This window comes from Homarus americanus, unplaced genomic scaffold (assembly GCF_018991925.1).
Source record: "Homarus americanus isolate GMGI-L3 unplaced genomic scaffold, GMGI_Hamer_2.0 scaffold2539, whole genome shotgun sequence".
Lineage (NCBI taxonomy): Eukaryota > Metazoa > Arthropoda > Malacostraca > Decapoda > Nephropidae > Homarus > Homarus americanus.
In genome coordinates, this window is record NW_024725489.1 from 2,976,408 (window position 1) to 2,999,010 (window position 22,603).

At 36.3% G+C, this 22,603-nt stretch overlaps 1 protein-coding gene across 9 annotated transcripts in view; it reads left to right on the plus strand.

Annotated features, from left to right (window-relative positions):
- Positions 1-20,683, plus strand: part of LOC121864986 (serine/arginine repetitive matrix protein 2-like) — a 119,215-nt gene extending 98,532 nt beyond the window's left edge. For 7 of the 9 annotated variants that reach the window (XM_042364238.1, XM_042364241.1, XM_042364246.1 and 4 more), the window contains 4 exons: positions 1,315-2,133; positions 9,009-9,194; positions 11,718-11,990; positions 17,313-20,683. In XM_042364238.1, the coding sequence (XP_042220172.1) occupies positions 1,315-2,133; positions 9,009-9,194; positions 11,718-11,990; positions 17,313-17,463 (1,429 nt within the window). In that variant the 3' untranslated portion in view covers positions 17,464-20,683. Of the gene's footprint in view, positions 1-1,314; positions 2,134-9,008; positions 9,195-11,717; positions 11,991-12,529; positions 14,053-17,312 lie in introns of those variants that run through there. The other 2 variants (XM_042364240.1, XM_042364239.1) reach the window with 2 other exon arrangements.
- The last annotated feature ends 1,920 nt before the right edge of the window (positions 20,684-22,603 follow it).

Below are 22,603 nucleotides of genomic sequence, written 5' to 3' on the forward strand. Positions count from 1 at the left end.
CGTCTAGCCCGTCGCACAGTCTACCAGTGCACTGATATTATCTGTCACAGAAACTGATTCATAGTTCTTGATAATTCATCACTAGTATTAATTAGGATTGGATATAACTAGGATTTCTTGAATTATGACTGTATCATTATTTCGAAATTCAGATATGTATATTGAATGAGTGTGTTAGTTATACAGAATTTTTCAGTGTCATAATGTTAATAAGCAGTCTTATAAGGAAAATCCATTTCTTTCAACCTCACAGTGTATATGAATGTACCTCACAGAACTACTTCTTGGGGCAGTTTATGTTTAAATTATCTGATCAATATTAAATACATTGGAAAAGGTGTGTATATTATTCTTGTATCTAGAATACCATCTAAAAGGGAAAAACAAAGATTTAATTTCTAGACCTTTGTATTGATTTCTTTATTGAGAATGTTAATGAGAGTGAGAATCATTATTTAGTTTTGATTCCATCAGCCCAGTACTGTATCATAGCGGGGGAAAGATTGTGATGGCGAAAACAAGTCATCTTGCGTTTTTTATGATATTAATATGGAACAAATTTTGAATGATTATTTCTGTAAGAGATATTTGGTGAGAAGAATGTTGTTTGCAGTAGAATTTGACCTACCAGATCATATCACTAGCAGATATGTCTTAAGTATTTGAGGCATAGACCTGAGGTGCATAATATTTATCATCTTGCCATCTGTTAACTCAAATCCACACCAAAAAGGAGTAAGAGAGGGGCTCCAGCCTTACTACACATTAAAGTAATGAAGCTATTAGTAATTCATGTTGTGTAAAGCAAAAATAATCAAGACACTTTATCACTCTTCATCAAAAGGATCTTTACTGAAATTGAATTTTAATTTTATGTACAGTACAGTAGTAGTTGTACACTTGAACACAAATGGTTTGCTCTTTGGAGTTTTATTTTTCTATTAAGTTTGATGACCTTAGCTTAGTAGTTATAGTCAGGTGCTCATGTAGATCAGTAAACTAGAGTGGGTACTTGTGCTGCTGGTCAAGTTGTTAGAATGTATTGCCCTTATTTTTAGTTGTAAAAGGAAAATATATTTCCATTTCTTTTCCTTTTATTTTATTTGTCAGGATAACAGCGACTTGGCTGTTGTAACCTTTAGTCAATAAAGAATGTGTGTACTTCATAGTTTTTTCTTTTTATTTTTTCCCCTAGATATTTTGTTCTACTTGAGTTTCCTCATAAGTAGTATATTATTTGCAAATAGTCCTGCTTTAATTATGACTCAAATCTTATGTTAGATAGAGTGATATAGTATTTTGTGTACTTATCAGCTCTCCAGAGGCTCCACGATCTCGTACGAAGCAGCAGCAGCAGCACAGTTCAGATGTTGAATCCTCACCAGATAAACGCACTGCACGACATCAAGATGCTCTGTCCTCAAACCAACAGACATCCAAAACCAGTCCGAGGGATAATAACAGGGGGAGAGAAAGTCACAAAGAAAAGGAAAGTGACAAGCAAACGGAAAATCAGAACAGTATATCCCTATTCCAAGACAGAGATCAAGTTCAAGACATAATTAAACAGAAGAGCAGGAGCAGAAGTAGAAACAGAAGTGGGGAACAGAAGCTTGATTCTCCTTGGAGGATTTCATCAATACCAGGATCAACGGAAGGTCATGAGTGCGAAGGAACCGAGAAGGCTACCAAACTGGAGGTCACAGGCAGTGAAAGGCAAAGCAGCAGTGACCTGAGCTTCTCACCTTTACACTGTAAATCACAGAGATATACTGCTTCTACAGAGGCCTCTATGCTGAGATCTCTGTCTCGCTCAGCTAGCAAGTCTCCACTCAGGGTTTCTCCAGGACAGGAATCTCATGAAAGTATGAGGGTGAACCTTACAAGTTGTGGGTCAATCCCTTTACCAAAAGTAGGTAGCCCAAGTAAAACTTTAGGAGATATACAAAGCCCAAAGTGGAGTCAGAATCAGTCTCTATCAGCTAAACTATTAGACATCAATGACACCTTGATAAGATCAAATGAGTCAGCCAGTGTACGGAGCTGTGGACCTCAAGATTTGCCACGTCTCCCACAGAATGGTCGCCATACTGGAGGACCTTCAACCAACAAGTCTCCAGTACCACACTCAAGGTAAGAAAATAATTTCATGTTCATGACAGACATCTGTGTTCCATTATTACACATAATTATTTTTTCACTCAACTTTCTCGCCATCATTTCACATGACTTGTAACTAGTTCAGTTTTTAGATAGAATTGTATTGGATAGTATTTGTTCTGTATGTGGATGACTCATTAGTTAGTTCGATACAGTAAGTACTGTATGTGTAGTCAAAATAACATCTTAACTTTATGATGGTATGCACACACAATTAATTATTAAGAGAAATATCAATAATATTAGATTTTTTAACACTGACATTAGTAGAAAAGATGGCTGGGCACACGGGGATGGGGGGTTGGTTCCGAGGCAGAGGGCAGATTATTGGCCCTCACCTGTATCACTACCCACCACAGAGGCTTGCAGGACCTCTTTGTCAAACCCCTCAAAGTCCATATAAGTCCATATCCTCACTATCACTATCACTGACTTGGGCCGGCTGTGGTGGGTGGCGGGTGAAGAACTCGGTAATGTTTTGATGACTGGGCGACCTTGTGCGCACCCTGCCCGTGCCGCTTCCCGCGTAAATGACCAAATTTGCCGTGTAAATCAAGCATTTCAATTCTGGCAAGGCACCGCGTAAACCAAAACCGCGTAAATCCAGACTCAACTGTATATATAAAACTGCAAATCAGTCACTGTCAGGCCGTCCATTTTTTTGTGGACAGATACAAATAAAATGGATACAGGTAGCTGCAGAGAATGTACAGACTCATAATTATTATTAATAATAAGAGTGGTTATAAATGTATTTGCTTAAAGGTTAATATTGATAATGTTGATCTGCCATTATGTTACTGTAATGTAGATATATTTCATTTCATTGTGGTTAGTGGACTCCTAAGACAGAGGGCTGTATTAACATGGGGTATGTGGGTGGAGATGAGTCGCAGGAAATTTTTTTATTACCATAAGAATGTCCTCAGTATGAAAACACTCACAGTTTTGAGGTGATCCTTCAACACTATAGATAATGTTTTCATAAGCATGGCAGAAGCAACTGTCACCATAGTGGATTTTTGCCAATGGACTTGGTTGTAACCCTCTTGGAGAGCTGGTCTGGCTGTTGTTGTGATATTTAAGTGTTGGGCTTCATCAGTAAACCTAGGATCATGCTGTCACAACCACTGTGTCTTAAGTGGGAGCATTGATTTTCCCATTGCAGGTTGTATAGAGAGAGGCTTAGAGTTTTGTGAATTACTGTATATGTACAGTGAACCCCATGACTTCCAGGACCACTCTACCATTTATGGTTTGTGTCCATTTTAGGCCACCCATGTATCTGAAGTCAAGTAGATAAAGGAGAAAGTGGCATTAAAAAATGTCCCAAATACTGATATGGCAACTCTCCTCAGGGGGAGATGCATATTTGTTTCTAATCTTTTGGACCACACATCACTGGCACACAGTTTCACAACATTATGCTTGGAATTGGCTTAGCAGAATCTACATCCAGTAACCCTGCACCTGTTTACTGAATGAGTTGTTGAGTGATGGTTGTGCAGGCCAGGAGTGTCAGATGATAACTTTTGACTGTCAGTGTTTAAAAACCTAGGAAACCTTATACCTGTACTGTACTGTGCTACATTAAGATTCCCCTGTGGTGAGGGGAAGGGGGACAATCCCATTCTAGTTTTACCCAACAGCACTCATCAGGTAATTGTGGCTAACCCATGCTATTGTGGAAAATAGCTGTAAAACATTGATGATGATGTAATTAAAAAAGAGTCATACCCTAAGGAAATTGGTTAATTAAAGAAGAAAACAATACAGGTATTGACAGATTGTGATTGATTAGAATGTCCTCAAAACATAAAATGTGAACATAAAAGTGGGTTCCATAGGCATGATTGCCTGTTAGAGGCAGTGTGGATACACCAGACACTATACTAAGCTTCAGCACACAAGGAGGCAGCATGATCAGTATTACTCCCAACTGCATTCACTTCCCCAACTTGGAAACTTAGTGCCCATTTACAGCTGGGTGAACTGGGAGCGCCTGGGAATCGAACCACCGACCCATGGAACAGGAGGCGAGCTCTATATGTGAACAAAAACTTAGAATGAATGACATATTTTATAATCTCCAAAATAAAGTTGTAAAACTGAAGAAAACCACAGGCATTTCTTCATTGAAAGCCTTATATGGAAAGTGAAAAAGATAAGACAAAGTGAAGGGAGGGGAAGAAACTACTGTATAACCTGCTTGACCCCCCAAAATTGTTTCATGGTAATTAACTTATGGAACTGTGATACTGTAGTTCCTTATTATTATTATTATTATTATTATTATTATTATTATTATTATTATTATTATTATTATTATTATTATTGAACAGTCAAAACTGTACTCTAGCCTCCCCAAAAATGAGGAGAAAGTATGAAAACCAAAAAAGCTCTTCAAGAGCTGAAGTAGTACAGTACCAACTAATAAACTAGTTGTTGGTTGCTCACCATTACAAACAGACTAACTATCTGTGATATCCCAAGAGAAGATCCATGAGAAAGACTCCTTAACTAACATTCAATCAGATGCTGGTACTGTACTGTATTTTGACTAATTACCTAATTATGTATAACATCCCTGTTTGTGTCTGCCTGGCTCTGAGAACAGATAAGCTTCTAGACTAATTAAATAAAACCTTGGAAACAATATTAACAATTCCACATTGCTAAACATCCCATGCAGGAACTTACAATCGAAAACATGATAAAGATGTACAAGCTCAGTTCCTATGTCAAAGTAGAAAATGCACCAGACTCTCACTATTCCCTTGTTAGACTGCTGAAGTAACACATCTGCAAACAAAACAGATGCAGTTGGATATTTCTGAATAACCGTTGATAATTGTCTAGGCTTGTTGTTCATTGTAAGTGTTACAGGTACAGTATTATCTGTACACTGAAAGGAACAAGGACAATTTTAATTGTGCGCCTAGAGACTGAATCATTCCCATCACCCTACATTTACGAACTACTCTCCTTCCATGCACCATCTACTAGAGGTGTTATTTTTTTATAAGAGAAACAAGAAACCGTTTAACATATAGATATCAAACACTGAATGACAAACTAACTCCTGACTTGGAGTTAATCCAGACTTCCCTTGATTACTAGGGAAACATTCCTCCTGGGGAAAGTGCTTCTTTAAGAAACCCCAGAATCTTAGCTGAACTTGGCATCTAGGAATAGAAACATCTATTTGAGACAAGGACAAAAATAAATAATTTACCCTTTGAGCTTAACCCTTTCACAGCGGTAGGTTACTCTAAGCTGAATAAAATCGTCTGGCGGTAGCCAGAATAAAATAGCAAGTGCATGACACGCGGTGAAAGGGTTAAGGGATATAAAAAAGCCTTTACAAATGAAGCTGAGCCATTAACACTGCTAGAATCTCCTAAACCAGATCTATTAACAGCTCTGTATATCAAAGCAGCTGGAGATGGAGGAGAAAGTACCCAAAGGTTTCAGGTTTTGGGTCTTTTATACTCCTAAAGGGGGTAGTCTTATTGAACCATTCTAATGCAAGATGAATTGTAGGAAATATAAATTCTTGAGCTCCCCATTTGACAACACTATACTAAGACACAGGGCCAGCAACTAGCCTTGAAAGGGTGTTACTGATGGTTTTGCTAACATTAAATTCACTAAACAGGGTAAAACTTAGTCCCCATATTATAACCTTTGTGGCCTTAGGTACTGACAACATTACTCCTAACCATCACTAATTTAAGGTCTTCTCAAAGTATCCCCTATATGGTGTTTATGAAATTGATAGCAGCAACACCAGACCACCTCCTCTCCCACTATTTGACTCGGGGATGAAGCCAGAAGTGGAATAGGATTTGAACAGACCAGAACCAGTTGAGGAAATCAGACTACCTTGCCAGAACTCTCTCGGCTTCTGTACCATCAGAAGCTTATGGGATCGATGAGAGAAGAAGTAGATCTGTTGTCATACATTCCAGTTCATAAAATATGTATCCACCCTCACTAAGTACTCCTGTAGACGAATGTTAGAAGTTATTGATTATATAACAATGGAAGCATGCCTGTTCTGACAGTCACCAAGAGAGAGTCCAGGGGAAAGAGATTGGATTTAACACCCACTCAGAAAGCATGCCAGCCAGCAATATGTGCAGTCCTATGATGTAAGCCCACATTAAAATCACTTCTCTATTTGGAACAGATATCACCTGAGACGATCTGGTTTGCCACTCTTTAGTAATTTGCCAGGAATAAACTGTAGGACAAGTCCCATTTTCTTTATTAACGTTTTCAGGCCCCACAGGGCGTGTGCCGCCACCACCCAAGGTGGGCAAGGCGTGTTTGGCCGACAACAATCGTTGGATAAATGTTTGCAGTTCTTTATTGTTTCTCACATTTTCCATTGTATTAAAAAATTTTTGTGTGTATATTTCTTCACAATTGATTTCTCTACAACACTGAACTATTATACAAACAAAGTTGAATCTAAAACCAACATACAAAAGTATGAGTGATTATCACAAAGTGGGTAGCGTCTGTGCGCTGTAAATCCTTAGGACACACTGATGCTTGCAGGCCGACAGGGTGGTTGTCCTAACACCTCACGTCCACCACAGTTATGTGGCAAAAATGGGAAGACAATGGTGTGCATTTTGAGACTTGAACCATGAAAATCCAGCGATAAATAGATTTTGATGAATTTTTGAAGTCGATGGTGATATTTTCGTTTTCGGAATGCTAACAGGAATTTTTTGGATGACAAAATATTCGTCATCAGCCTGCGAAAGTGTTAAGATTGAGACCACCCAGTTTGGGTGTGGACAAACAGTTGGTTCATATACTGGAAATACATATAGATTTTTTAATTATGCCTTGATTTTGATCGAAGGGCATAAAAAGGAAAATTCAAATATTTCATTGCGACTATGGAATTCATTAAATTTCAGCAGTTAGGTTTTGTGATTGGAGTGAAAGTCTTAAAGAGTATAGCATCTAACTACAGCAGCCTTCCTAAAGGACATCTCACATATCATTAACATCCCCCCTGTAGTAAGGAGCCAGAGCATTCTGTTAACACATTTGCTGGCAGTTGCCTACACAAAACATTGCATTTATGGACTTTGTAGTCCTGGGAAGTTTTTGGATAAGTACCATTTTAGACCTATCCTCTTGATTGTTGGGGGAATGGCTAATGGGGTGCATAGTACAACAGGTCAACTACAGTCTTATCATCACAATCATCATCAATGTTTTATGGACATTTTCTATGCTTGTATGAGTTAGCTGCAATTACCTGATGGCAGCTTGCCATGCTGTACAGTCTCTTGCAGCCTCACTTGTCAGGTCTTTAACTCTAATGCCATTTCATACAACTTCTCCTCATGTCATTCTTGTTTTATCCCTGACTTTCCTTACCTCCAAGTTTAGGCTCATGCATTTCTTGATCCAATTGGTCTCTTCCATTCTCTCCACATGCCCATTGCACTTCAGTCTGCTTCTATGCAAAACTTTGTCAATACTCTCAATTCCCAGATGCTCTCTTTGCTCTGAACCAGGCATTCTGCCTTTTAGTGTCACATTACACATCCACCTCATTATTTTCATTTCATCTTGCTCAGATCTATTGATGCCATCCTCTTTAACTGCCCATGTTTCACTGCCATACATCATCTTACTTCTCACATCAGCCACAGACATTTTTCCTTTCATGCGGAGGAAAGGTCCTCTTGCCATCAATAAAGCCAGCAGTTCCCTAAATTCCTCCAGTCACTTCTGACTTGCAACCGAACAGGATTCAGCACCCCCACCAGTGCTGATCATGTTACTCAATTAACAGAACTCATCAACACAGTCCAGGGACATATCCTCAGTGGTGAATTTTTCTAGCCCCGTGTGTACTCCCTTTCACACTCACTGCAAATCATTGAGTTGCAACAAACTCCTTTCTTAAAGACAGCACAAGTCCATTTTCCACTTTCCATCATGGGTCCCTCACCTGTATTACTAAAAATACTTTTGTTTTCACCACATTCACTTTCAGGCCATTCTTAAATTTCTCCACTGCTTCTTCACTACTATCTGGTATCAGCACTAAGTCATTAACATGCAACAACTCCCAGAACAGGCCTGTCATAAAGTCCTGTGATATTGCTTCCAGTACCATGGTAAACAGTAGGGGGCTCAAGACAGACCCCTACTTTCACCTCAAATTCCTCACCACTTATTCTCACAGGTTTTCTGAGCCCTCATATAATGCCATGACCTTTTAAACAAGGTACAGTACTCAACGCTTAGCTTTCTCATTGCTCACCTCACTACTTCATGAAAAATTTTCTTTCCTTCTTTAAATATTTCTCTTGTGGCTGTCTGGCCATACATATTGCCTCTAGTCCCCCTACATGGAATAAGTCCAAAAGGCATTTTGTTTATGTCCAGTCTCTCCCTTATATCAGTTTCTCAATCACTCTTTTCAAAACTTTCATAACCTGATCTAGCAGCTTTAGGTGCATCACCTTTACCCTTGTAAGTATTCATGATCACAGTTGTCCTTGAGTCATCTGGAACAGTACAGTACATTCCATCATGATTGTATGAGTCAATTCAGTCACCAAGGCATCCTTCGTTTCCTTGTTATCAATAACCATGTTACCATGGTCATTTCTCACACTGTTCATCAAGAGTATACTGTATATACACTCAGTATAACATTTCTCTAGTGTTATGGTCCCACCATTGTAGTCATCTTTGCTCCTTATTTATATTTGTGTAATCTCTTATCTGAGGTTTGATGTATTACAGTATAATAAATCTAGTTATGGTTGACCATATTAAAGGCTTCAATTAATTTGACATTTCAGTGGTGTAGCAGCGGTGTCTCCAGCTCATAGCAGGTATTCCAGAAGCTCCAGCAGGGGAAGGTCATCATCTCGCAGCAGCCGCAGTTCTCGCTCGCGATCTTCGTCACGTTCCCACTCACCATCATTAAGGTCCCGCTCACCTTCACCACGCTCGCGCTCACCTACTTCTCGTTCTAGATCTCCCAGGTATAGTACAAGGCCCTCTATCCTTTTTTTTTCCCCTTAGTGATATCTCCATTAGTCGGAACAATTGGTGCAGAGCACTTCTGGGAATGAGAGATTTCTGGATAATGAGGCGACTCTCTCAAAGCCTGAAAAAAATCCCTCGTCCCAAAGCCGTAATTTTCCAGAAAATTACGGTTTTGGAAATGATTTTCCGAGAAAATTTAAATTGTGGCTATCAGAGAGTTCTAGTTAAGAGGGATTCTGGCTAATGGAGATATTACTGTACTTTGCTGTAATATGATTAATGGAAGTAGGTTATGAATTTTTAGTTGGTAACAAAGGTCAGGGATTGACTAGCCACATCCTCCATGGTTTTTTCACTATTTTTCCTGATGAATCCATACAACACCAAAAGTGAATGGTCTGATGGGGATTATGTAATGACAGAATCCATCATTACTGGGTTTTTACTGTCATAATATACTTATTATTCCTTATCTGTTCTTAATGAATGCCTTTATTTTTTCATATTTGGTACTGTATGATCAGATATTTTTTTTATTTTAACAATAGCAATATTTATTTTCCTATGTTATATTGCTCATACTTCAACATTTAGCAGACAATTCTAAATGCAAGTTGCTGTTATAAGTTACACTCATAGGTTTCAAGCCTTTTATTTAAAACAGATTTTCATGCCTAAATATTCATGAGGCATAGAGTAATTTTTCAATATTAAATTTTTGTGAAAGTGGATGCCCTGTGCTACAGGAAACCCTGTATTATTGCAGACATAGACTCTTATATCTGGGAGTTATTGAGGATTTTCTGTTTTCTAAGGCACTAGTTTAGGTTAAATTTTCTTCCTAAGGTCATCCATATGTTACCTTAGTCCTACCAATAGACTACATCAAGTTTTACTTCTGCACACCCACTCAAATTCACTTGAACATTGGTTCTAGTTCTTAAATAATAAAATAAAGACAGTATTGCTGTATGCATACTTTAAAATAAGTAAATTAAAACAGTCCTTTTATTCCCTAAAAACAAGTTAAATGAAGATATTTGTTTCCCAGCAGCTTCTCACAAGTCATGAGACTTTGTGAGAAGTAGAGTTCATAAATAATTTTTGTCTGATTAAATACACTTCTTTTTGTTTGTATTTATTTGTATTACAGTACTGAAATAGTATGATTGTGTTCGCATAACTTTTGAAATTAATATTGGTAAAATTAAGCCAAAGGTCCGAGGTAATGGTTGTCATATACAGTAATGCTGTTTGTCATTCAGGATCTTTGATACAATGGCACAGTCTGGTTGGTGGTTTTGCCACAAGATTTTAAAGCCTTGATGGTTCCTTGTCAGTAACATTAGTACTCCTCTTGGCTGCCTTCTTGAAAAAATAGTGTATGTGGCAGCAAAAGTTTTATGAAATAGATAGTAACAGAAATAGAATAGATACAAGTACCTGTACAGTATATATTTCATAGGCATTATTATTTTTTATTCCAGAACAATAAGTGTTACAGTACAATATAATGAGATGCTGTCCAGTACAGTGATCCCTCAGTTAACGAGATTTCTGTTAACAATTTACCTTCCATAAGATTCTTAACTTCGGTTAACGAGCTATCCCTCGATTAACGAGTTTTTAACGAGCGACCCTCCACATGTTTTCGCTTGCATTTGGTGGTCCACCAGCTGTAGTATTAGTCCGCCAATACAGTTCAGTAATCGGTTCTAGGGCTTAAATTCCTTACTATTTTAGTAAATATCAAGAAGTTTATACTATTCAACAATTTTAAAAGTTTAATATTAAATTTTTTAGTAATTTTAACAATTATTGAACATAATTGAAGTACAGGAAACTAGTTTTATGCTCGCCAAAAAGCCTGTCAACATACCAAACAGGCGTCAGTCTCTGTGTCTTTTCAGTGGAGGTAACATCTTGCTTGAGACTCTCTTCAACCAAACCCTTTTTTCTGTGTTTCCAAGCAAATTATTGGTCAATTTGAAATTTATTTTACATATTGACAATATATAATGCAGTGCAGTGTTGATTTAAAGAAAATAATCATGAATTACACCAAGAGAACTAAAATTTTATGGGTGAAATGGCACCATGGGATGACTTCTCTTCCACCCCAATGCCTTCTCTTCTCCCTTCTCCTCCACCCCTATTCTAATTCCCATCATCATCATCATCCAGGAGCCTTCTACATACACACCTCAAAGTAAGTGTACTTTACTACTATTTTTGTTGATTTCAGGCAATTTTTGGTGAGCTGGAACCAATTACCCAAAAATCCATTGAAACAATGGTTTCGGTTAACGAGTTTTTCGGTTAACGAGCAACCTTCTGGAACGAATTGTGCTCGTTAACCGAGGACCACTGTACTGTACAAAGATGTATGTACAGTACAATATGCTTGTACGGTATACAGTATGCATATTATAGTAAATTAATGGACTTTCATTCCAAAATATTAAACAGTGCATATTGATGCTTCTCTTAAGAGATATAATTTTTTATTCTCACACCAGGTCTCGCTCCCCTCGTTCTCGGTCTCGGTCACATTCACATTCAAGGTCCAATTCCCCACAATCAAGGTCAAGGTCACGGTCATATTCCAGATCCAGGTCACATTCCAGGTCAAGATCAAGACGGACAAGGTCAAGATCTAGGTCTCGGTCATATGGCCATTATAGTCGATCAGTCTCAAGATCCCGTTCAAGGACGAGATCTCGATCCCGATCACTGTCCATCCCACGCAGGAGAGGATCCCCATCATTCTTGGACAAAAGAAGGATCACCAGGTAAGTTTATCTTTGTAATTAATAACCTGTTTAGTCACGTTACTTATGTTGCATCATGGCTCACTTGAATTTAGTAGTCTTGTATCTAGTTAAAGATCAGTAAGTACATACTTAAGGTTTGCATCCTGTACATGTTATGTTTTGTTGAGTCTTAGTATTTAAAGTTTTAATAGTATTTTTATGTTATTTACATTTTTACTGTATAAAAGTCAAGTTAAAGTAGAAAGTATTTCTTTAAATTTTTATTTCTGCTTGCATAATTATACACAAAGTAAATATTTATTTTAGCATGTCATTGTAGATAATATATATATATATATATATATATATATATATATATATATATATATATATATATATATATATATATATATATATATATATATATATATATATATATACAGTATATTTATATATATATACAGTATATATACTGTATATATATTTTATGTGTTAAGATGCTATACTATTATTTATTTTGCTCTGATCTGTTATTTTATTTTTTGCTATGCAGATGTCTGTACCTTCTCTTTGTATAGTTGCTTACAGATGTTGAGGATTGGACTCTACAGTATTTACAAACTGACAGATGGCCAAGGATTATGCTTAAGCTGATAACCTCATCAGCACATCTTATTATTATTACTTTGGAGTTTTCTTTTGTTTTTGACAATAAATCCAATACAACCACCACATAATAGCTGCAGGTACTTTTTGTTGTTTACTGAGTTAAATTTCTGATATATGAATGATCTTTATCTAGGTGTATTTATCAGTAATTGAACAACTTGAAGTCTTCCAAAACACTTAAAAAAAATATCACTGAAATACTGTAGTAGAGTTTGTAGAGCAATGAGGGATAAATGGTTGAAATAAGGAAAGAAATAGAGATTGAATTGGAGGTGGTGTTGGTGGTGATGATGCATCAACATGGGTCATAAGTTTAACATTGGGCTCTGTTGGGAATATTCACTTGGTTCTTCAGTATAATTGCTGATGTAATGGGAGGAGGGAGTACTGCCCTAGTTATTAGTATGGTAATGAATATGTACTGTAGTATTGGAAATTGAGATTATAATATTGTACACTGAGTAAATTGTTGAAATTGTGCATATGGAGATGTACTGAGACTGGGTAAGAAACATGATGCACAGAGCAGGATCATTGAGAAGGATTATTTTAGGGACCAAATTTATCCCAATATCAGAACTGAAAACCAGACCATAGAGATTTTCATATACAGTACAGTGTGTTAGAACTGTATGTTTGGTAAGGGGTAGGCTTGGTTAGGTTAGGTTAAGATAAGTTAGGATCTTGGTCCATGATTTATTAATTCCCTGATATTAATTTGTGTGGAAAGGTAGCAAGTCTGTGATATTAAATTGTGCAAAAACACTCAGTTTCATACTCTTTTTATTTAAGTTAATTGTCATATTAAGTTTATATTTTAGCAACTTTAATGAGCTATAAGAACAATAGTTGAAGTGCAGCATTCAGTTAGGAGGTTTGCAACAAAATGTAAATGTTGTGCTTTATTGACCCTTCCATTATGAAAATACTGTACCCCCAAACTGTGTGGGATCACTGTGTATTTTGTTACAATACAAAAACTGACATTTCAAGAGATGGATGTATAAAGTTTCCGTGTGCTGACTAGTATGCCTCCATCAGACTGTCACCCAACACCACAACTAATACTCGTCTTTACTCTCATGAAACCTTACACATTATTTTCATTAATGTTCCCTTAATGTTTTTACTGTACTGTATTATAATGGGTAATAATGTTATGCTCATATGGGACAATAACCCCTTCACTTGAAGGGTGTCTCTTTTAATGTTTTATTTGTCTAACATCAGACAATTTTATTCAGCACAGAGAAGCCCCATACTTAAGTGGTTAATTATTAATTTTTATATGAGACCAAATGAAGAGTAGAATAACAAGAATACAGTAATAGAGAATAATAATGGAAGCCCCTCGAAATCGAGGATGGCTGGCCCAAGGGCCTCCTCGGCGTGAATTTGTTAAGGTGTAGAAGCTGTCACCAACACAACAACCACACCCCAAGTTAACAAGCTGCATGACCCAGTGTCAACGAATAGTCCGAGAAGACTGGACAACTCGCCAACTGCACTGGCTAACCATTACCCTGGAATGCGATCCGCAAATCGATGAACATCCAGGTTCCCAATTACTGCTGGAAAGACAGAGGTAAATGGCGTAAAGAAACTTGCCCATAGTTTCACCCTGCCCGAGGATCGAACTCGGGTCGCTTGCGAGTCGAGGATGCTGACCACAGGATGCACTACAATAAACAGCCTTTTTTTGCACCTGGACTCATCTGGTGACTGGTGATGGAGTACATATGTGATTCATGCTAACAGCTGACATGCTCTCCCTCGACATGGCTCCTCTTTACCTTTGCATTCGACACCTGGTTTTGGAGATACCGGGGTAGTCATTCTGGATATTGTAATTGCCTAACTTCCAGAAATCATTGAACATCACTTTCATATCTGCCTCCCCAGGCTTTTTCAGGCTTCATATGCACAGCCTTCCTGTGACATATAGGCTTAAGTAAATATACCATATAATGGATAAGTGATTAGAGAATATGGGAATACCAGTATCTCAAAATTACATTTATGGTAAAGCCTCAATTACAGAACCCATAAAATCCTATGTGATAAACCGGTGTGTGTGTGAAGATGTAACAGTCATCTTCACTAACAAGATGATGAAAAATGATAATTAATATATTTGTTTGTAGGGTGCCTGATATAAGGTACTTTATATGAGTACCAAACTGTTTTGAAAAAAAAAGAACCCCAGCACTATATTTTAGATATGAAGATCAAAGTCATTTGATGCTTATTAATGCTCCCCTATCCAACACAAGAAATAAAGTACCTGGTACCTGTATAGGATTAATGTATTCTCTAATATTAAATTACAAGTAGGATTTCTGTATTTCTTTGTTTATAGTTCTGTTTTAATTATATCTGCAAGACAGTCTTTCTCTACCAGGTGTTGCATTCTTGATTTACCTGATTGTGTTCAGAACTCTGCAGTTTAATTACAAACTGGAATTTGGTGAGAACCTCTCTAAGGGTAATATCATTCACACTTACATATACTGTACAGACTGTGAGGCAGGGGGTGTGTATGTAATTTGTGATTGATATACAGTACAATAATTGTATGTCTCTGTATTAGTGTATGTGTGGGGAGTGGGAATGTTATTGACTTTATTGGATTATATTTGTTTTTAATTTTCTTCAGTATGCTTACTTATGTATTCACTCCAGTGGCTACCCTCATTTTTTTTTACACATTTTTATTAGCACTGTATGCATGTTATATTTTGAACAAGTAAAGGTATTGATATATTCTATTTCACTTTATTTAACAGTATTCATCAATGAACAGCACAAGTAAATAATGGCTACTTTTTAGATCTGTACTGTTCTTACTAGTAGTACTGTAGTTGGTAAGTTGCTTTTGTTGTTTGATTTCTTTATTATATAACAGGAGGTTCTTGAATTGAGATGCAAGCTAAGTCTGAAGATAAAAAGAAGAAAAAAATGTTGTAATGAATGAGGTAAGACATGAGACATGAGCAAATGTTTTATAATACGCTGTATTGTATTGTACTCTACTTCCAAGGCCAGGTGTTTCATGTACATTTATAGTGTGCAACTCCAAGCCAGGAGAAGACATTGAATATATTTTAGATGAATAACTTGTATTATAAGAGTTTACCCTCCGTGGGAGTATGTTCTTTGAAAATACCACAAATCTATAGATGATGGAGCCTATGGGAATACTGGAGTTAGGTTGCTGTCTGACAAAATAACCCCCCAGCTTACCCTATAACTACAGGTATACACCAAAAATTGATGCACCAATAACCGCTGCTTCACATAATCGCATAAATGACAGTTATATATAGGGGAAATACCCCACGAGTTTTGTTAATACCCCAGAGATCTGACGATCAGGTGAAGAGAGGTAGAGTTGTTTTGAATTTGCTGGGCGTTGGTGTGGTGCGAATTCTTGCAACTGCCTCTGACTCATTCCCGCCATCTTTGCTCTTGTTTATACTTACCATGTGTCTCTGACTTCGTGTTTTGTCGTTATTTCCAACTTCGTGTGTTATGCAATCATGCCTAAATTCCCCAGTGATAGTTCCTCTTGGAGGCAGCTTGGTGTGATGTGATAAGGTGTAATAAGGCATAATAAGAGTAGTGATGGATCAGCAAAGATTGGTAAAGACTTGAACTTGCCACCCTAGACTGTCTCTACCCTCCTTAGCACAGGTAAATACGTCTCAGTTTATGCTTTACATTGCTTATTTAAGGCTAATTATGTTTACTTTATACTGTATATCTGATTTATTTTCTTGCTTGACAGTGTGCACGGCAGAGATATATCAAGGGTAGATGGGAGTTTTTTGGAGGGTGGCCGATTCCTAACCCCCTGAATGTGTTATGTGCATTTGGGATTAATTGCTTCGATAACCGGTGATTCACTAACCAATGACTTTTTTGCTTCGGTTATCAGGGTACACCTGTACACCATACTAAATATGGGAAAATGTGTTGGATTTTGGAGCCACCAAAACATTACAAATTATGGGGGATTCAAAATTCAGACATGCTGAATTGCATAGGGATTACTTTAGTATAGTTTAATGTGTAAATATATTTTAACCTCAAACCACATCATATTAATGATCAATATAAGAGTTAACTGTAGTTGTCTAAGTTGGCTCTGATCCAGCCTGTCAAACCATTTGCATCTTCTAATGTGACCCACTAGGCAGTAAGTTTACCCACATCTGAAGCAGAGGTTGAAGATACAGTACAGTATTAGAGAAAAAATTATAAAGATTAGTGTAATCAAGTAAAATATACAGTATGGGAAAGAAGGCAGAGTTGTGAAAAGTGTTTTTTCTTAATGTAACAGGTAAGACTGAAACATGTTTTATTATATGCCTGCAGACAGGTGTAAGTTAATTCCTGTATGCAGTATAGTAAATGGTGGCGTTATTATTGTAAGTAAAACAATATTATTTACTGGAATTTATTAATGTGTCTGTTTTCATAACATTTCACATATAATCATTATTGATATATTTAATCTTTACTATTTATTGTACTTAATAACACCCCAGTTTCATATCTAATCCATTATTAATTACTAACTTGTAGGGAATGTGTAGTGCTTATTTCAATATCTCCTTGATACTGTATATGCTGTACTAAAATACCACTAACCTTGCTAATACAACTAACTCCACAAACCACACAAAACAGTGCAAGGAAACGACCTGTTCCCTATCACCGGCCAACGCCCCCTCCCTCCCCATCATCCTCCGAGTCATCTTGGTGGTCGCGCAGTCGCAGTCGCAGCAGAACTCGTAGCAGATCGTGGAGCCGTACTCGTTCTCCCTCCTACAGTAGGTAATCAGCTAGAACGCTTTACTTGTCTTGTAAAAAAATGAAAAAAGAAAAAAAATTCATATAATGCAAAAAAAAAGGTGAAGCTTCTAGTGACTCATCACAAGGTTAGCAGAGATAAACTATATTAAAATGGAAAGAATTGCTCTATGGAATTAGACAAAAGCAAGTGATATTTTATCCTTTATAAAATCCTGAAGGAATCTATGCTGGTGTTGAAGATCTTTGTTATTTTTCATAATGTGGAACAGCAGTACTTTCAAAGTAAGTATATTGATGTATATTTTCATATGCAGACATATATACTACTGCTTTTCAATGTTTGGAAAACTCGATAATGTAGAAATAGAAGAAGCTGTTGTCCAATTTCTTTTTAAATTTGAAGTCAATTAGAACACAAAAGAAGTTATCTGTAACAACAGTAGATCCATATAATATTGTTGTAGTAATCCTTACTTTCAGGATATGGGTGTAACCTATATCAGATCTTGAATGTGAACATCACTTCAGTATTGTAATTTGAAAAAGGAAGTGTACTTTGAAAAAGTCTTCATTTATAGTGCTTTCATATTCACTTGACTGAGGGTATTATTAATGTACTGTATTTGTATAATATGTACATGGCATGACCTAACCATGCTGCAGAACTTACCTACTGGAGGGGAGAGAACAAAATATCTTTGGGTAGCCTTTGCTTATGTGACAATTTCTTTTTCTTTTCTGATTGTGTAGGTTAGTTCATTGTCACTGCTCGGTATTTTATTACAACCAGCCTTACTTGCCTTAGAGACTATGACCAATTGAAATTATGCACTTCAAGGCTTTTAGTTCAATTTAAATAGGGTCAGGTAACAAGAAGATTGAATTAAGTTATGGTAGGTCAAATAATATTGAATTATGTTAGTTCAAATACTCATGTATTGTGGCATTTGTAATACTGTATGGGAATGAGTGAAGTGTATGAAATAAATTTCAAGTTGACAGTGATCTGATAAAGCTGTGTGTTAAAAGGATTCAGTTATGACATTAACACTGTAGAAGTAATGTTAACACTCTTCCCCAATGACTGTTTAGCTGTAATTTATTTGTGTATATAAATGTGCTTCTATTTCAAATAGGACACTTATAAATGTTACACTTCTGCTGAAAAGACATGCATTAACAAACATCAAAAATGTACCAGCTTGCATTCTATGAATATTCAGTTTACATTTAATAAAATATATTTTTATTGACAACTCTCAGTTCAGAGGCTAATAGAGAATTTCTTTGTAAGCCAGTCCCCCCACCGTTTATATACCATGTACTGTATGTATTTGGAAACAGAGCACAGGTTTCTGACCTTATCATGTTATCTGTACCTGGGTAGTCAATTTTTGCATAGGAACCTGGTTTTTGCTGTTATTTTATACTGTACTGTACTGTACATGGTCCAGACAACGATATTGTTCACTTTATTAACAAGATCCATCAGTATTCAGATATTTTCTGTTAGAAAATGTTAATAAAATTTGATCTGTCCATTGTGAAATGGCTAAGTGATAAACTTACAGAAGTTATATTCTAGTCATAATAGGAATGTTAGTGCTAGTGCCAGTCATATAGTTCTCAGTAAATCCATAAAATTATGCTAGTCATGAAATATTGCTCAATGCAATTGATGTATGTTATGGAAAACCTGAAAGTCTGAGATAATAATGTACAGTGGTGTATGTTGGACAGTGCAATGAACAGTTAAGACAACAATATTTTAATAATGCAATGGTTGAGAGAAAATCAGTAATTTGTCACAATGTTGTTCTGTTTAGTAGACTCAGATGTGATATCTTAGTACAGAATCCTATTGTTCAACTACAAATACTTATCCAAGAATACTCAGCAAACAACTTGGTGCAATATTTGTATAGAATTAGATATTGAGATTTCATAGTTTATGTAAGAAGAATTAGAAGAGATTCTCCCGTCTACAGTGAGAAAGAAATATGATGGCCCATTACTTAAGTTTCTGAATCTTCAGATCAAATGGAAGCCAAAGCCCACTTAGTACTTAATTATTTATTATAATATATAATTTGTTTAGCTTACGGAATATTTAATATTTATTAACAACTTAGTTGTATTTTAATGTATGTTAGTTTGTACAAAAGGTATTTATGGTGTTCACTTTTAGTCATGTTCAGTTAATTTATTTATTTATTTATTTATTTATTTATATACCTTACAATTTCTCTCTTTTTTCTAGTCACAATATTTGCCAGAAGTTTCAAAACAATCTTAAGTGTTGGAAGGTGTTCATAGTTTAACTGCATATTTTCTGTTATTTAGTCAGTACACAAAAATAGGCATCTCATGTGTTTTTTGTGGTTACAGTGGTACTTTATGTCTAGTCAATGCAAGCTATTTTAACAGTATTGTGTTGTGGCAATAGAAAATAGTCCACTAATGATGGACATTTGTGAAAATTGTTATAACATTTGATTCTGTAGATAGTGTTATTTAAGCCTTTAAAGTATTGCGTGGAAGAACTTTGCTGATAAATGGCCTGTGAATTTACCTGTACATATCTCAGGAAAACTGCCCTGTTCTTACACCAAGATCTTATTTTGGTTAAGTTGGGTAGTTTTGAGAGTGCAAAGGTGCCTCTGGCTGCTGCTGCTAAAATTCTCATTGCCATTCAGAACTTTTCATTCCAATAATTTTGGTTATTCTTGACATATACTCAAGATTATTTTTTTATCTGGGAATTAAACAAATAACTAACTGCTATCAGAATCATCTTCTCTCCCAGAGGATCATTTTGCTATTCTCGTTGAGCCAGGTAAAGGTGTGGCTTTGTTAGACTGCTGCCCCTTTAAGCCACTGTTTAGATATTCTTGTGGTTTACTACTGTAGGCCATTAACCAGCTTTTTTCTCATCATTTGCATACTGTATTAATTTTATGAGTTACCAATAGATTTATTTGATTCTTCAGAATTCCCTATTAAACAGTGAAAAAATTTTCAAGTAATGGCTTGAAAGTTTGTCCACAACCTGAAATGTTGCAGGTGTATTGTCCTCTCCTTGCCATTCTTGAATTATTGTGATGTGATGTACAACTTTGGACTGGTTTGATTATAAACCAGTTGTACTGAGCAAAGCACATTCATTTCTCATCTGGCCCCTGTGGTGTCTCCCCAGTGTAGAGTTGTGTGATTTCCTTAGTAAATAGAGAATAACACTGAATATACATATTTGTTTTATTTCTAAATCCTCTGAACAGTAAGATTTTAAGAAATTAATTATAGTTATTGGTATTTCAGAAGCAATTTTCTGGTCTCTAAATATATATCCATGAGTACATCAAATTGTACATTACATTATTACCAGTCATGAATTATTACTCACCGAAATCATCAGGCCATAATGACACTACATTGTTAACCCCTAGGATTTGGGCTTAGTATGGACAGCTTTTGTACTTAACCAATGCTTTTGGCAAAGAGACACTCAATGAAATATTTGGATATATGAAAATAGACTGCCAAATTGAAGAAATGCACTTATCTGGGTGTACTGTATCTGTATCAAAAATTTACTTTTGAATATACTGGGTTTTTATTTTTGTATTTACCAATTCAGTTAACAATACAGTACTGTATTAGACCTGAAGAATTGTTGACCTTGTTATTACTGGATAAAACTTATACAGTGGGATATGCTATAACGAATGGATTCTACTACGAATATTCCTATAACGAACGGTTTTACCTATAAAATTGAGAATGCTATAACGAACGAAACTACTACAACGATTTTTTTTTTATTACTAATTTACTGTTTTTTTATTACAAGTATTAATGATATTCTTTATTTCAGGGGTTTAGATGCATATTTATGCACTTTTTTACAATTTTATACAGTGGTCCCTCGGTTAACGAGCACAATCCGTTCCAGCAGGTTGCTCGTTAACCGAAACCATTGTTTCAATGGGTTTTTGGGTAATTGGTTCCAGCTCACCGAAAATTGCCTAAATTCAACAAAAAAGGTAGAAAAGTACACTTACTATGAGGTGTGTATGTAGAAGGCTCCTGGATGATGATGATGGGAATTAGAATGGGGGTGGAGGAGAAGGGAGAAGAGAAGTCATTGGGGTGGAAGAGAAGTCACCCCATGGCACCATTTCACCCATAAAATTTTAGTTCTCTTGGTGTAATTCAAGATTATTTTCTTTAAATCAACACTGCACTGCATTATATATTGTCAATATGTAAAATAAATTTCAAAATGACCAATAATTTGCTTGGAAACACAGAAAAAACGCATTTAGTTGAAGAGAGTCTCAAGCAAGATGTTACCTCCACTGAAAACAGAGAGAGACTAATGCCTATCTGGTGTGTTAACAGGCTGGATGGCACGCCAGAAACTAGTTTCTTTACCTTCAATTTTGTTCAATAATTGTTAAAATGACTAAAAAAGTTAATATTAAACTTTTAAAATTATTGAATAGTATAAACTTCTTGATATTTACTAAAATAGTAAGGAATTTAAGCCCTAAAACCAATTACTGTATTGGCGGACTAATGCTACAGCTGGTGGACCGCCAAATGCAAGCGAAAACATGTTGAAGTTGGCTCGTAAAAAACTCGTTAATCGAGGGATTGCTCATTAACCGAAGTTAAGAATCTTATGGAAGGAAAATCGTTAACCGAAATCTCGTTAACCGAGGCGCTCGTTAACCGAGGGATCACTGTATTATATTTTTCAGTGTTAAGTGGTTGTATTTGGTGGCCTGGAACGGATTAATCCTATAACGAACGAATGCTATAATGAACAAGGTTCTAGGACCAATTAGATTCGTTATAGCATACCCCCAGTTTCATTGTTGCATGCAAAGGAAAGTGAAAGGTAACCATTCCCTTCAATGTCAAGAAGTGTAAGAGGATGCCCCTAGGTCATACCAACAGTAAGAAGACATATCACATGTCCCACTGGGACAAAAAAACTTCATCAAGAGACTGAATGTGAAAAGGACCTGGGTGTATGTCATCAATGAATTGAAGTTCTCGGCCCATTGTGAGAAGAAGGTGAATCAAGCTACTAAACTTGTAGGTCTTATGAGGTCATTCAGATATCTAGATGTTCCGTCCCTCATAACGCTCTTCAAGAG